Source organism: Strongyloides ratti, assembly GCF_001040885.1.
Source record: "Strongyloides ratti genome assembly S_ratti_ED321, chromosome : 1".
Lineage (NCBI taxonomy): Eukaryota > Metazoa > Nematoda > Chromadorea > Rhabditida > Strongyloididae > Strongyloides > Strongyloides ratti.
The window spans coordinates 2,768,684-2,783,942 of NC_037307.1; the positions used below are offsets into that span (position 1 = coordinate 2,768,684).

Genomic DNA, 15,259 nt, shown 5'->3' on the forward strand with positions numbered 1-15,259 from the left:
TTTCTTATAAATTTATTACATTATAAAAGAAAAAAATGTATTATATTTTATTATTTTTTTTTAAATATAACATTGTCATATGAAATTTATTAAAAATCAAATTTCTTCTACATTTAAATAAAAAAAAATTATTTAATTTTTAGTATGTTATTTTAATATGATTTATTCTGATAAAAAATTATTATCTTTACAATTGAATGACAGCAATGCTTCATTAAGTCGATTTCCTTCAATAGAAAATATTGAGTATATTGATGTTTTAAAGTTAAACAAAAGCAAAAGACAAGTTCCAGATATAAAAAATAAAAAAAATTTCAACTTTGCCAATATAGTCTTTCCATCAAATATGAGTATATACAAAGAAAATACAGTATCAATAAAAAGAAAAAACTCTTTTGGAGTGAGTAATGAAAGCAAAAAAAACAATAAGTTGATTGAGTCTTTTAAAAAGAAACAAGATAATAGAATTATAAAAGAAAAAAATTTAAATATAACTAAAGTAACAGATGAAAAGAAACCAAAAAGTGATTCTAAAATTTTAGCTTCTAAGAAAACAAAAAAGTTAGAAGAAGAAATGAGTGGTTTAAGTATTCAAGATCAATCTACTTGTTCCAATTGCCCATACTGTATAGAGGAAGAAGTTATGAAGTCAAAAAAACTTTTTAAACACATATCAATCTTAAATGATATTAATTAATTTTAAATTTTTAAACAAATTTCTTATTTTTTTGATTAAATTAAATGTAATGTCTTATATTACAAATGGTGCAAATTTTATACTTTTTTTTTTATAAATATTATATAAAAAGAATTTCAATCATACTCCTACACAATTATTTATTATCAATTATTGTTAAATAAAAATGATCTATAAAATTTTATTATTAAAGAAATTTTGAGCATATAATAATTTACATCTTAATTGATGATTAATACACAAAAATTGTTGTTTAAAAAAAATTTTTTTTAATAAAAATAAATATTTTTATTTATATTTGTTATATAAATTTAATTTATATTTTAAAAGAAATTCAAAAAAAAAAAAATACAAATTATTTATTTTATAAAAATTTAAAATTGGAGGTTATTCATCTAAAATTTCATTATACCATTTAATGATCTATCTTTCTACATATTTAAAATGAATTTAAAAATAACGTAGTATCAATGTTTACAATATAAATTTTAAATAAATTTTATTAAATCTATATTTATTTATTATTAATAAAAAGTTTAGATAAAAAGATTTATTCTTCAAATATCAAAAATGCTTAGTGTAAAATAAACTGATAAAATGTAAATATTTATTGTATATTAAAGAATTTTTTTTTTTTTTTATAAATTATTTAAAATTAACTAAATTATTTTTGATAATAATTTTGAACCAGATTAATACAAAACAACATTTATTAATATAAGCAAAAAAAAAAAAATTTTTTTAATTAAATAACGAGTTAATTATATATGTTCACAATTTGATTGATGGAAATTGATAACAAAATTGAAATATAAACAAATTAATTCTTTAACGTTATCAAAATATTATTTTAATAATTCTTTTTATCAATTAGCTTTAAGTTATAATTTTTGTCAATATGAAAAAAAATCAAAATAAATTTTTAATATTGTTTCCGGTACTAGTATAAGATACAAAAATATTGTTGAGTTATGCTTAACAGTTTAACAAAAAAAAATATATTACAGTTATGACTGAGATCATTTTTCTATAAATATTTGTAAAAAGATAAATATTTATCAATTTAAATTATTTTATCAACATCTTAATCATTTCATTTATTGATGTACAATGAATAAGCAATGTAAACAACATTTGTTATAAAAGAAGGAACATTTGATCATAGCATACATTTTTATTATTATGTACCATTCTCGCATTGTATTTTTTTAACTAATTATACCTTTTTTAGAAAATGGATCACGGAAAACATTGTGAAGACAAACATCACGAGCATAAGACAGAAGAATGCCATAAGAAGGAGCATTGCCATGAGAAGAAATGCCACGAAACTGAGCATGGACATGAAAAGGGACATAAACATGCTGGTGGTGAACATTGCCACAAGGATCATAAAGAACATCATTAATTTATATCAATATGATATACTATTTTAATATAAAAATTTTACTTTAGAAAAATTTTTGTTAAAAATAAATAAAATTTTGATTAAAATAATTTTTCTTTATTTTTTTTTTCTTCAAAATATGACTTTAATAATATAAATTTACATTTTGAAAGTATATAAAATAATTAAATTATTATTTTATTTTATAAAAATATCTTCCTAATTCATATTTTATTCCTTATATAAACTTCTTCTATAAATATGAATAATAAAGTTAGTCACATATGCATGAGTTATATTTCATTAACATAAGTGTATTAAATAAAAAAAAAGTATTTACTTATCATTAAAATATAATTATCTTTCAATAATAAAAAATTTTGATGTCTAATTTTTAAAATTAAAGTTAAATATTACAGTATTAATAGAAATGTCTTTTAAAATTAATAGTTTTAAAATTTATTCTGTTGACTTTTAACCACTTATTCTTTTTTAATATAAAAATTTATATTATTAAATATATCAACAATAAAAAAAAATTTATATTTATTGTCAATGTACCACACCAAAGTCTAATATAAGTATGCAAATATAGATGGTAAAATAAAGAATATAAATTTTTTCTGATAACTATACCTTTTTTCTAGTCAATGTTATAGATTATTTATTTTTTATAGTTTGTTGAGTCATATTTTACAAACGACTTTAATCATGACACCTATGCTTATTAATTACATAATAGATCACATCACTATAAGCATCATAGTATAGAGAAAACTTTCTATATAAGTAAGAATATTCTCTAATCACTATCATTCTTATTTAAATTTTCTAAATATTATGGGACATTGTGACGAAGAAAGAATTATTATTAATCCAGGATACTATGCACCAGGTGTACCAATTGCTCCACCAGCATATGTTCCACCTGTAGCTGGAGCTGTTTATCCACAACCACCAGTCTATCCTGCTTATGGTGGTGCTTATCCAGCATATGGAGCCTATCCAGCATATGGAGGTTACCCAACTGTTATTATGGAAGAGTATGGACATCATCATCATCATCATGGATTTTTCCATCATCATCATCACCATTGCTAAAATTTGTATTTTAAAATAATGATAAACAATTAAAAAAAATAATATGATTATTGTATTTTTATAGCATATCATAATAAAACATTTCTATATTTTCTAATAACTATTTTCTTAATTAATTATAAAAAAAATTTAATTTATTTTTAAAAATATATTTTTATACTTAAAAACAAATATTGTTTTTAGTATTCATCATCTTCTCCTTCATTACTATCAATAGCCACTTCTTGATAATCTCTTTCTAATGCACCTAAATCTTCTCTTGCTTCTGTAAATTCTCCTTCTTCCATTCCTTCACCAACAAACCAATGAACAAAAGCTCTTTTAGCATACATAAGATCAAATTTATAATCTAATCTAGCCCAGGCTTCAGCAATAGCTGTTGTATTACTTAACATACAAACAGCTCTTTGAAGTTTAGCTAAATCTCCTCCAGGAACAACTGTTGGTGGTTGATAATTAATACCAACTTTAAATCCTGTTGGACACCAGTCAACAAATTGAATATTTTTATTACTTTTAATTTTAGCTATAGCATTATTAACATCTTTAGGTACAACATCACCCCTAAAAAGCATACAACATGCCATATATTTACCATGAGTTGGATCACATTTAACAAGTTGATTTCCAGGTTCAAAACATTGTTTTGAAATTTCATGAACAGTAAAATCTTCATGAAATGCCTTTTCGGCAGAAGAGATAGGTGCATATGTAATTAATGGAAAATGAATACGAGGATATGGAACAAGATTTGTTTGAAATTCTGTTAAATCAACATTTAATGCACCATCAAAACGAAGTGAAGCTGTTATTGATGAAATGACTTGTGCTATAATTCTATTGAGATTTGTATATGTTGGTCTTGGGAGGTCTAATTTATTATGGCATATCTCATATATGGCTTCATTATCAACCATAAAACTACAATCAGAATGTTCAAGAGTTGTATGAGTTGTTAATATAGAATTATATGGTTCTACCATTGCTGTTGAAACTTGTGGAGCAGGATAAACACAAAACGCCAATTTTGACTTTTTACCATAATCTATACTTAATCTTTCCATAAGAAGCGCCGTAAACCCAGAACCAGTTCCACCTCCAAAAGAATGAAAAATTAAAAATCCTTGTAATCCTTTAGAATTTTCTGTTAACCTCCTAATTCTATCCATACAAACATCAATAATTTCTCTTCCATTAGTATAATGACCTCTAGCATAATTATTAGCTGCATCTTCTTTTCCTGATAATAATTGTTCAGGATGAAATAAATGACGATAGGCACCTGTTCTTACTTCATCTAAAGGGGTTGGTTCAAGATCTACCATAACACATCTAGGAATATGTTTTCCTGTTGATGTTTCAGAAAAAAATGTATTAAATGAATCATCCTCAATACCATAAGAAATATCTACATCCATCATTCCATCAGGAGTGATTCCATGTTCTAAACAATACAATTCCCAACATGCATTACCAATTTGAACTCCAGCTTGTCCTATATGAATTGAAATAACTTCTCTCTAAAAATAAGTGAGAAAAAAAAAATTATACACATTCGCACTTTCAAAAAAAAGGGTCGACATAACTTACAGACTTTGAATTAGACATATTATGTAGAAAAGTACTCTAAATCACTTTAGAATTAAAAATGAAGACTTTCTTTATATTCCAAATTTAAATTTCTACTCAAATGCATTTTTAAAACCACCCCTTTTTTTTAGAATATGGAAAATAACTGTTTTAAAACATTTTTTTTTGTACAAATTCATTTCTGACTATATAAAGTCTATTGTTAATACTAAACAAAAATAGCCTTAGTAACAGATAATCTTAAACAATAGTTCCCATGGTGGAATTACTTTTAAATATTTAACAATAAAAAAACTCTTAAAGGCATATATTTAAATATTATATATAATAACAAGAATGATAAAAATTTATATCTCATAATTTTATATTTAATAAGATAAAAACGGCATCTATCAAAAAAAGAAATGAATAGCTTTTATAGCATTCAACTAGTAGTGTAAAAAAAAATAACACTATAAAATGAAAAAACTAATGTCCTCCGGTTACAGCTTTAATAAGAGCTTCAGCAACTTCAACTTCAATCATTGCTTCGGCTTTATCTTTATCACTTCCTTCAGATGATCTACGTTGAGCTGATTCTAAAACTTTACGGGCAGCCTAGAAAAAAAAATTTTTTAATTAATTTTTAAATATTTAAAAAAAAAAGACTAACAGATTCATCAATCTCAGTAATTGGTACAATTTGCTCTCCTAAAACTTGGCAGGATCCATCAATATTCATTGAAAGAGTTCCAGATGAGACAAATAATTCTGTAACTTTTCCATCATTGTCTGTAACTTTAACAACTCCAGGTTTTAATACTCCTAATGTTGGAACGTGAGTTGCAAGAATACCAACAACTCCAGCAAGAGTTGGAACATCTACTTGTTTAACAATAACTTTATCAAAATATGACTAAGAAAATTTAAAATTTACAAAAATTTTTAAAAAAAAATTAGAATCTTACAGTATCTGGAGATGCTAAAGTAAATTTAAGTTCATTGGCATTATGTGTTGATTCAGCAGCAGCAGATGCAAAACGTGCAGATAAAGCAGAAAGACGTGGAGCCTGACGAAGAGCACGAGCCAAAAAAGACATGATGGTTCTAAAAAATATAATAATTAAAATAAATAAATAAGTATAAAAAAATGGATTCATCAAAAGATCAAAGAATTGATCGCAATAGAGTAAAATAATGGGAGCTCAGCTAGTTGGAGGGACGTGTACTTTTTTATTTCTTATAACGATAAAAAATGATTAAGTAACGGTAGACGTTACTCTACAAGAAGATGTATTTGTTTTATATAATAACTAAAGATTAAACAACATTTTGTACTTTATTATCTTTCTTAAGAAATATATTTCTTATTATTTTAAAAATAAGTTTAGTACACTTTCAATGATAATATTTCCTCGTCAATTTTTTTTTTGTACTTTTAGTAATTTATGAATTTAAAAAGATTTTAGAATTGAAACTTACTCAACCCTGAAATAAAATCATTTTTGATTTTTGGGTTTTTTGTTTTGTGGTTATTTGATCGTTGTTTTTTTAAGACATACTTGGTTTCCAAATCTGCATAGAATTTTTTTTTTTTTATTTCATCAAGACATTTATGTATAATGCTTATAGACATAAAATGTTATAGTATCTATAAAAATTAAAATATTCTAACTACTATAAAATTTAAAAAAGTAAAAAGAATTTTGTTATAAAGAAATTTTTTTATTAAAAATTTAAATCATAAAAAATTAAAAAATAGTATATTTTGTTATAAAATAGTAATGAGACAAATAAATAATATAAATTTCATATTTATTATTAATAAACATTATTTATTAAACTGTGTATAATTAATTTTTCACCATCAATATTATCAACTTCCATACAATAATATATAAAATTATTTTTTAGAATAACTTTTTTATTTAGAATGGTTTTTTTTTTGTAAAAAAAACAGAAACCTAGTGTTATTTTAGGTTAAACTTTTATTGGATTGGGAATAGTCGATTAAACTTAGAAAATAAAGAAAAACATATTATTGTTACATTCAAAATTTTTATTACTAATTATACTTTTTATGAATGTAATGAAATTTTATAACAAAAAAATTTTTAATTTCAAATTCTTTTACATATTTAAAGAAAGTTATAATAGTTTTATTTTTTATTTAATTATATGGAAAACTAATTGAGAAGTTATCCATAACTATTATGTAAAATGTCTTGTTAAATGAATAGTAATGTTATTGTTTATAAAAAAAAAGGTTATTACAAAGCAATAGTCGTTTTTTTTTTAATAATTATAATATGCTTAAAAGGTTTTTTAAAATTTTTATACCACTTTAAATGCTATTATTTTAAATAAATATTTAGGCAAATAAATGTTATGTAAAGATTTGACCACCTAGTTGAATAATTTTATTAAGTAATTTTTTTGTTTTTAAATTTATTACAGTTTAAATTTTTTTTTCTCAATTAAAAATATTTTCATTTCATTGAAATTTTATTATACATAATGGTAAATAAAAAATTTTGATTAATCCATATAGAATATATTATTATACATTTAAAAAGATTAATTTAATGGTTAATAAAAATAAAATTTATTTTAGTATGTAAAAATGTAAATATGTTTCAGTATATTTTAAATGTTTTATAATTGTTAAAATGATAATAAATTTTTATTTAATTTTTAAAATTAATGATACCATACTTTGAGTATTATTGCCTTCCACTTCATAAGATATCTTCATAGCTACTGATGGTTTCAGTATAACTTTTGAAATAGATAATGTATTTTGTATTTCATTTTCAGTTAATGGTATGTCCTCAAAATTAATTGTCACATTTCCATTAACAACAGGAATAGAAAGACGTTTAAGCTCTGTATATGATACCATTGAATTTTCAAAAATATCAACATGTTTAGAAATTAATTTATCATCAAATGCATTTATTACACATATATTAGGTTTCCAAATTCTTTCTTCTAAATCAGGTAAAGATGTTACGCGGCCTTTAAAATTGAATCTATGATCACTCCATGATTGGTGAATTTTAATAAATATTATCCCTTCTTTACTATTTTCATATTGGCGTGTCTGAAAATCGTATATTGTTAGTTGTAGTTTAATCTAAAAAAAAAATTAATATATAAAATATTTGTATGTTATAAATTTTTTAGTTATTTTATGCTTTATTTATAAAATATTAATAATTTTGTTTTTATATTCTTACATTTGTTGGTTGTCCAATAACAGGAGCTTCATTATTATAATATTCAACAAAGAGTTCCCTGACATCAATTCTTCTAATTGGTCTTTCAATAATAATATCCTCGAATGTATGACCATATATAGAAATAGGTGTAATAAATATTAGGTTTAAAAATAGAATAACATTAAAAAATTGCATTATTTTTTATATAATATTCTTTTCATTAAAATAACTTTAAAAGAAAAAAAAAATTTATTTATTAGTAAATAAAGAATTAAAAAAGAAATATTTTCAATGATTGATTAAATATTCAGAATAGAATAAGTAAAGAGTTGTTTTAAATCAACAAATGTTTTTGGAAATTTGAGCTTATTGTTTAATTGTAAAAAAGAATAAGCTATGTAAAGGAGTATTGAATAAAAAGCAAAATTTTTGCCTATGTAGTAATTACTAAGAAAAACCTGAAAATTTACCATATGTTAAAATGGTTAGAAATTAGGAAGCAATTTAAAAGAAAGAATATGAACAATGAAAAAATAATAGACTTTAGTCTCATAAATATCTATATATCCAAATTATAATAATTTCAAAATGTATATTTTCAGAAATAACATATATACTTATTTAAATATAAAAAATTAAATCTATATAAATTTATTTTAAGAGAAAGATTTAAAATAAGAAATTTTATTTATGGTTAAATAAAAAATTTTTATAAATATATATATATATATATATATTGGAGGGAATACTTTTTTTTTTATAAACTGGAAGAATATTTGATAGGCATGATTTAGAAACACGAGAACATTTATATGAGGGCAATTTAATAAAAATTTTAGTAAAACTACATATGTAAAGAAAATGAGATATATTTATTATGTATGAATTTTGTTTTATACAACAATATAAATCTAAATATTGAATTTTTATTTTTATTTTTTTAGTATAAAATATTATATTTTAAATTTAGAAATAATCCCATATGTTCAAAATTTTTAATTAAAATTTTATAGTTTAACCAAAGAAACTCCATACTCTGGAAAAGAATGTTCTTTTTTCAGTTACTTGACGTCCATTATGATAACGAGTACGAGTGGTCTTTGAAGTTATCCTATAGGCTACTCTTTTTATCCTATTATGAGGAACGGAAATAGTTTGAGCTATTGTTAAGAAAATAAATACCAAAAATAAAATTATTCTTATAAAATTCATCCCCGTCTTGTAAATATACTGATATTTATAGACTTTCTTCTAGCAAAAAGTATCAGGAAAATTGATGAGTATGATTCTTTTGAGAATTAATTTTCCCTACAACTATATATTTTCTAAAAAATTGTTAATGAATTTTGGGTTATAGTAAATATCATACATCAAAAAAAGGGAAATAAAAATTTTTATTTAAAATTAAGGACTTATTAGATGATATCATTTAATAGTATTTAATATTTTATTTTAAAAAATTAACGTTCATAATTATTTAAAATTTTTATTTATAATTTTATCTATAATAGTAACGCTATTAATTCCATTATTTATTATATGATGAATAACATAAAATAAAAATTAAGATGTATCTTTTTTTAATTATATTGTAACTGCATCAACAACTTTGTGTAGTATAATATATATATATATATATATATATATGACCAGTTAATTACTGACAAATTTGTAAAGTTTTATTCTCGAGTTTATTGATATATTCATTGAAAGTTGAAAAACCTTTTATGACAATAAAAGGATAATGATTAATGATCATTTATATCAATAAAACAGTGTGGTTTATAAAAATTTTCATTTATTTTTCAAATCAACAAATTATGATATCATGTAAAGTATTGTTAGGAAGACTAATTTTTTTTAGTACATTTAAATATTAATAAAAAAAAAAATAAATTCTATTACATTTGTATATTAAAATAATTTTCAATAAAAATGTTATTTATATGATTCTTAAATCAATTTGATATATTTTTAAAAAATTCATTCAAAGTCTGTTTGATAGTTAAAATCTCTTGGTCTTTCAGTATTTAATATTTTTGTTCCTTGATTATAAGCATTTACGGCATCATTCAATCTAAATATTATTTTTGGATGATACATTCTAAAATTTCTACCTTCAATTTGATTATTATTAATTGTGAAGATAAAAAAAAATACAAAGAATATAAATTTTATTGTAGTAAAATAATTATTCATTTTTAGAGACCAAAAATATAAAAAATCTTAGACAATAAAAAATGTATAAAAGTGAGAAAAAAATTTCTTTTTATATGCCGAAAAAAAAATCCAATTTTAAGAAAAACACTTTATTTTTCACATTAATTTTTTGTAATAGAGCTATTAAAAACACAACAAATGAAAAAAAATATATATCATGAGACTTCAATTATTCATGGAATACATTTATATGCCAATTTTCTACATTTTTGTAGAATAAAATAAAAAAAGCAATTATTTCAATTGTTCTTATTTATTCTTACATTTTTAATTTATTATCAGTATTTTATTCAAGTATAATAGTGAACAATTACCATTAATTTTAAATTTTTCAAACTTTCAAATATTTTATATAATTTTCAAATATAATTTATAAAAGTTTAATAATATTCACTTACAAAAAGAAACAAAATAATATTATTTTTTTAAAAATATAAAGACTAAAGAATATTTTTAAAGTATTATTAGTTGTTCTTTTAAAGAATATCTATAAAAAATATTTTATTAATGAAAAATAAATGTGTAATGATGTCTATATTAACTATAGAAAATTTTTAATTTGTAAAAGATTATACTTTTATTGACAGGGTAAAAATTATTAATACCAAATTAATATAATCCTGTTATAAAATTTTAATTTATAAAAATATTACACTATTATTTTTTTATATAATTAAGTTTGGCGCACGTTTATAAACAATATAATGTCACGTAAATGTACCTTATTCATAAATCATATGCTAAAGAATGTAAAATATATAAAACTATATACTTATTTAATCAAATTTTTTAAACTATCTAATGATTAAAAAATTTTATTTTATTGAAAAATCAAATTTAATTAAACCTCTTTAATTATAATATTTACCTTTTTTCATTGAAATTTTAAAAAATAAACAAAACTATTTTAATTAATATTTTACACTTCTATACACAATACCGTACATTTATTAATAAAAAAATAACTTAGACTTTCATATTATTTTCATAATATTATTTTTTAAAAATATAAATAAAAACAATTTTAATTTATTCCACAGTGATTAATTAAGCATAACTTTTCTTTAATTATTGAAAGCATAAATTATTATACGTAAATTAAATAACTATTTCTTAAAAAAATAGTAAATTAAAATTTTCAAAGATCAAATTATTTTTAATAAATGTCCCCAATTTAATGTGATAAAAATAGAATGAAGAAATAATAATTTAAAAATGAAGACAATTATCTTATGAGAAAAACTATTTCATTTGAAACATCATGAACATATTATTTAAAAATGTAAATATTAAAAAAATAGGAAATTAAACATTTAAGGAAAATTATAATAATTGCATTTTTTTGAGAAACAAAATTTTTTTTATCTTTTGTTTTTACTTAAAATAAAAACTCATTATAATGAGAATTTAAAAAAAAGAAAAAAGTGTAATTTTTCTATTGACAATTATATCGGTATTTTGAAAGATATTTATCACGTTAAATGAAAATTAACTATTAATTAAAAATTAATTTAATACACTTTAATCCTAGAAAACTGATAATATCTGTTGTAAACAAATCTTAATTACCAGACAAAATCATACATTAAAATATATACTTTTAATTAACTAAATTTCTATATTACAATTATACCAAAAATAGAAATAAATACATGTATAAAATTTAAGTATCAAAAATTAATTGATTGTTCTTATATAATTTTATTTAAAATACTAACATCTAATAAAATTATAAGATTCTTTTAACTTAATCATAATGAGGAATAAAAATTGATAAATTACAAAAAAGAATATATAATTAGATTCTTAAAAATAAGGAAATAAGATTACCGATAGTGAAAAACAAAAAGGATAATATATTTTTTGGTGTTTATAAAATAAAATTAAATTTGTGGATTTGAAAAAAAAAATTATAATATTATAATTTGGAAAAAAGTTTTTTATTTACATTAAAAAAAATTTTGATCATTATTTGAATATGGCAAAATATTTAAATTTATTTAGTTAAAAACTTTAATAGAATTATAAATCATTTTTTTTTATATTTAAACTAATTTTTGCTTTTTGGTTAATAATGAATATTTTTATAATTTGTGAAAACTGATAAAATCTTTATATCAATGTCAACTTAACATTTAATAGCATAAAAATCCAAAAAAACATACAATTTAACAAAGTAAATATAAAAAATTCCATGATTATTATACCAAATTTAATAAAAAATTTTTTTTTCAAATTATTAGTAACAATTTTTAATTATTAATTATAGTCAATCTATTTTGTAAATTAAAAATTTTAATATATTGACTAGCTTGTATTAATTATAAAACATTTTTTTTACAGTTTCAAACTTTTTATCTCGTTAATCAGTAATTTTTTTTACTCGTTAGTGTTAATAAATATCTAGGTACAAAAATAATCATGATAAAAAATTTTATTAAAACAATATAATCATAGAAATTTAGAAAAAAAATTTATTTCTATTTGTTTTTATCACAATGATTTTAATATCAATATATATTAAACATAACAATTATTAAATAAATTTACTTTTTAAATAAAACATTATTTAACAATATCTAAAATAGTTATACTATAATAAAAAAACAAGCAAACCAAATTTAAATAAACCTAGGTAGATCTTGGGTAACATTACCATGAACATCAATAGCATAGTCAAATGAAGCAGGATTTTTAAGAGCTTCTTCTAATTTTTCATCAAGATTTTCTTTTGTTATGAAATTAGGTGATTGTTCTATTAAACGTAAAACTTCCTCCCTTCTTATACTTGTATTTTGCTCTTCATCTTTAATAATAGAACAAATCTTTTGGAAAATTTCTTCTTTTGTTTTGATTAACTCTTCAGCATCACGTTTCTCTCTTTCAGCTCTTAATTTTTTATTTCTTTCCTCATTTAATAATAAACAGTTTTCTAATTCTTCTTTTTCTTGTACACGCAATGCCTCCAAACCAACTCCAGCACTTTCTTTCATATCTACTTCTTGTTTAAAAATTTCACGCATTGTTATCATTGCATTATTATATACATGACGACGCCATAATAATTCTTCAACAACTTCCTTTTTTTGCCATGGCACATTAACAATATTGTACAAAACTTTTTTTGACGGTGGTAAAATTGGTGGTTTTCTAAAATTTATCATTAAATAAAAAAAATATTAAATATTAAAAATACCCTTGTTTTGGTTGTTTTCTTCTAAAAAATCTAACACTAGATAATAATAATGCTTTATTAGAAAGAAAAGATTTATTAAACATTTTAGAATGAATATACCAAGATAAACTTTATTCCTCTATACAAAGTAAATAAACATATTTCCAAAATCAACCGTTTCGTGATTACAAACCGCATTTGATATTGCTTTTTGTTTCTCTTCCTCTTTAGATAACTTATTTTTATTAATATTTAACAGGTAAAAAATTTCTGTTACTGGAGAATTATTAGTCAAATATTCAAATTTTAAGAAACTTCATTTACTCAACGGTATTCTAATATTGTGCCGTTGTTGTAGAGTTATTAAATTGAAAGCTAACAATTTAGTAAATAAGCAGATGTTTTTGTATAATTGCGCATCTTTAACTAGTACTTTATATTTGTCATTATTTGCTCATTCATAATTCTGAACAGAATTAAAATCTCTATGTATATATAAAATCGAACAGCTATATTTTATTATTCGATAATTAAATATCCTCATTTTTCAAATACTAGTGATAATTATTTGTTTTAAATATTATGTCTACTTGCTTAAATAGTGGAGCAGTTGAATCTTCAGGTTCTAGGCAAGGTATGGCATTATCAGAATACGACGAGGTAATAATTTTATTTTTATAATATAAGATTATTATTTTATTATATATATACATATTTTTTTAGATACGTAAACCACATCCTATTAAAGGTGGTGATACAACTGTATCTATTGGTTCACGAACATTAAAAACAGAATTAACATGTCCAATATGTTTAGATTTATTACAGACAACCATGACATCAAAAGAATGCTTACATCGTTTTTGTGAGCAATGTATAACATTATGCCTCCAACGTGGAAATAAAGAATGTCCTACGTGTAGAAAGAAATTAGTATCAAAAAGGAGTTTAAGGAGAGATGAAAACTTTGATTCTCTGGTAAATGCCATTTTTCCAGATCGTAGGTTATTCGATGAACTACAAAATGCTGTTAATGCAAAATTTGATGAGAAGGCAAATTTAGAAGCTTTACAAAAAAGTATTGCAGAAGGTATGAAAGCACAAACCGCTGCTAAAAAGAAAGTTAAGTTACAAACAAATAATGAAGTTCCAAAAAAAAAGCGTAAAAATAATAAAAAAGATTCTTCTAATGTGGGTGAAAGTTTGGATAGTATAGAAGCAAATGAAGAAACTGTTAGTATAGGAGATTTATCAGATGAGGATATATCATCAATAAGTAGTTGTAGTACTGATTCAAGTGATTCTTCAACTACTGATAGTTCAGAGGAATCTTTGGTGCCTTCAGAGATGTCTGATGCAACGTCAACTGCTACAACTTCTGTATCACATCCATCAATATCTAGGGATGGTTCTGCCTCAAGGGATGTTGAAAGTAACGGTAGAGAAAAAGATTTTAAAATGCGGATGAATAAATGGTTAACAGATTCTAGAGACTCTCCGGCTCGGAGCAATGATGGTTCTGGATCGTCAAAAGATAAAATGTTAGATAAAGATAATTTGATAAATCGTTTAAATAAAGAAAAAATTGAAATAGAACTCAAACCAAATGAAAATTTGTTAGAGGATAAAAAAACAAATAAGCAATTAAAAAGATCGAGATTTATTTGTGTGCATGGTAATGTAACTTTTAGTCATTTACAAAAATATCTTCAAAAAATTTGTGATACAAGTGATGAAATGTATAATGGTAAATTTAATTTTACATTAAATGATGGAAGTCAAAGAATTATTGGACATCAAGAAACAGTAGCAACATTATTAGAATCAATTGGACAACAAAAAAGTCACCTAGTAATTATTTTTAATGCTTTGTAATGAAGTCTTTTATT

At 21.6% G+C, this 15,259-nt stretch overlaps 7 protein-coding genes across 7 annotated transcripts; 3 read left to right on the top strand and 4 right to left on the bottom strand.

Moving 5' to 3' along the window:
- Positions 1-157: 157 nt before the first annotated feature.
- SRAE_1000087600 (Hypothetical protein) lies at positions 158-2,105 on the top strand (the record flags this gene model as incomplete). The annotated part of the gene is made up of 2 exons (XM_024647762.1): positions 158-640; positions 1,929-2,105. 2 exons carry the CDS (start codon positions 158-160, stop codon positions 2,103-2,105), a joined length of 660 nt encoding a protein of 219 aa, XP_024501808.1.
- Positions 2,106-2,924: 819 nt separating this feature from the next.
- SRAE_1000087700 (Hypothetical protein) lies at positions 2,925-3,185 on the top strand (the record flags this gene model as incomplete). Its single annotated transcript, XM_024647764.1, has 1 exon — positions 2,925-3,185. One exon carries the CDS (start codon positions 2,925-2,927, stop codon positions 3,183-3,185), a length of 261 nt encoding a protein of 86 aa, XP_024501809.1.
- Positions 3,186-3,364: 179 nt separating this feature from the next.
- Positions 3,365-4,793, bottom strand: SRAE_1000087800 (Tubulin alpha-4 chain; the record flags this gene model as incomplete). Its single annotated transcript, XM_024647765.1, has 2 exons — positions 3,365-4,705; positions 4,776-4,793. The coding sequence occupies 2 exons, from the start codon at positions 4,791-4,793 to the stop codon at positions 3,365-3,367; spliced, it is 1,359 nt and encodes a 452-aa protein (XP_024501810.1).
- Positions 4,794-5,243: 450 nt separating this feature from the next.
- SRAE_1000087900 (ATP synthase subunit delta, mitochondrial) lies at positions 5,244-6,390 on the bottom strand (the record flags this gene model as incomplete). The annotated part of the gene is made up of 5 exons (XM_024647766.1): positions 5,244-5,372; positions 5,428-5,670; positions 5,723-5,861; positions 6,237-6,242; positions 6,317-6,390. 5 exons carry the CDS (start codon positions 6,388-6,390, stop codon positions 5,244-5,246), a joined length of 591 nt encoding a protein of 196 aa, XP_024501811.1.
- Positions 6,391-7,437: 1,047 nt separating this feature from the next.
- Positions 7,438-8,170, bottom strand: SRAE_1000088000 (Neurotransmitter-gated ion-channel ligand-binding domain-containing protein; the record flags this gene model as incomplete). Its single annotated transcript, XM_024647767.1, has 2 exons — positions 7,438-7,890; positions 7,994-8,170. The coding sequence occupies 2 exons, from the start codon at positions 8,168-8,170 to the stop codon at positions 7,438-7,440; spliced, it is 630 nt and encodes a 209-aa protein (XP_024501812.1).
- Positions 8,171-12,816: 4,646 nt separating this feature from the next.
- Positions 12,817-13,474, bottom strand: SRAE_1000088100 (Probable 28S ribosomal protein S26, mitochondrial; the record flags this gene model as incomplete). The annotated part of the gene is made up of 2 exons (XM_024647768.1): positions 12,817-13,345; positions 13,392-13,474. 2 exons carry the CDS (start codon positions 13,472-13,474, stop codon positions 12,817-12,819), a joined length of 612 nt encoding a protein of 203 aa, XP_024501813.1.
- A 478-nt stretch (positions 13,475-13,952) lies between these two features.
- Positions 13,953-15,245, top strand: SRAE_1000088200 (E3 ubiquitin-protein ligase RING1; the record flags this gene model as incomplete). The annotated part of the gene is made up of 2 exons (XM_024647769.1): positions 13,953-14,030; positions 14,094-15,245. The coding sequence occupies 2 exons, from the start codon at positions 13,953-13,955 to the stop codon at positions 15,243-15,245; spliced, it is 1,230 nt and encodes a 409-aa protein (XP_024501814.1).
- Positions 15,246-15,259: the final 14 nt, after the last annotated feature.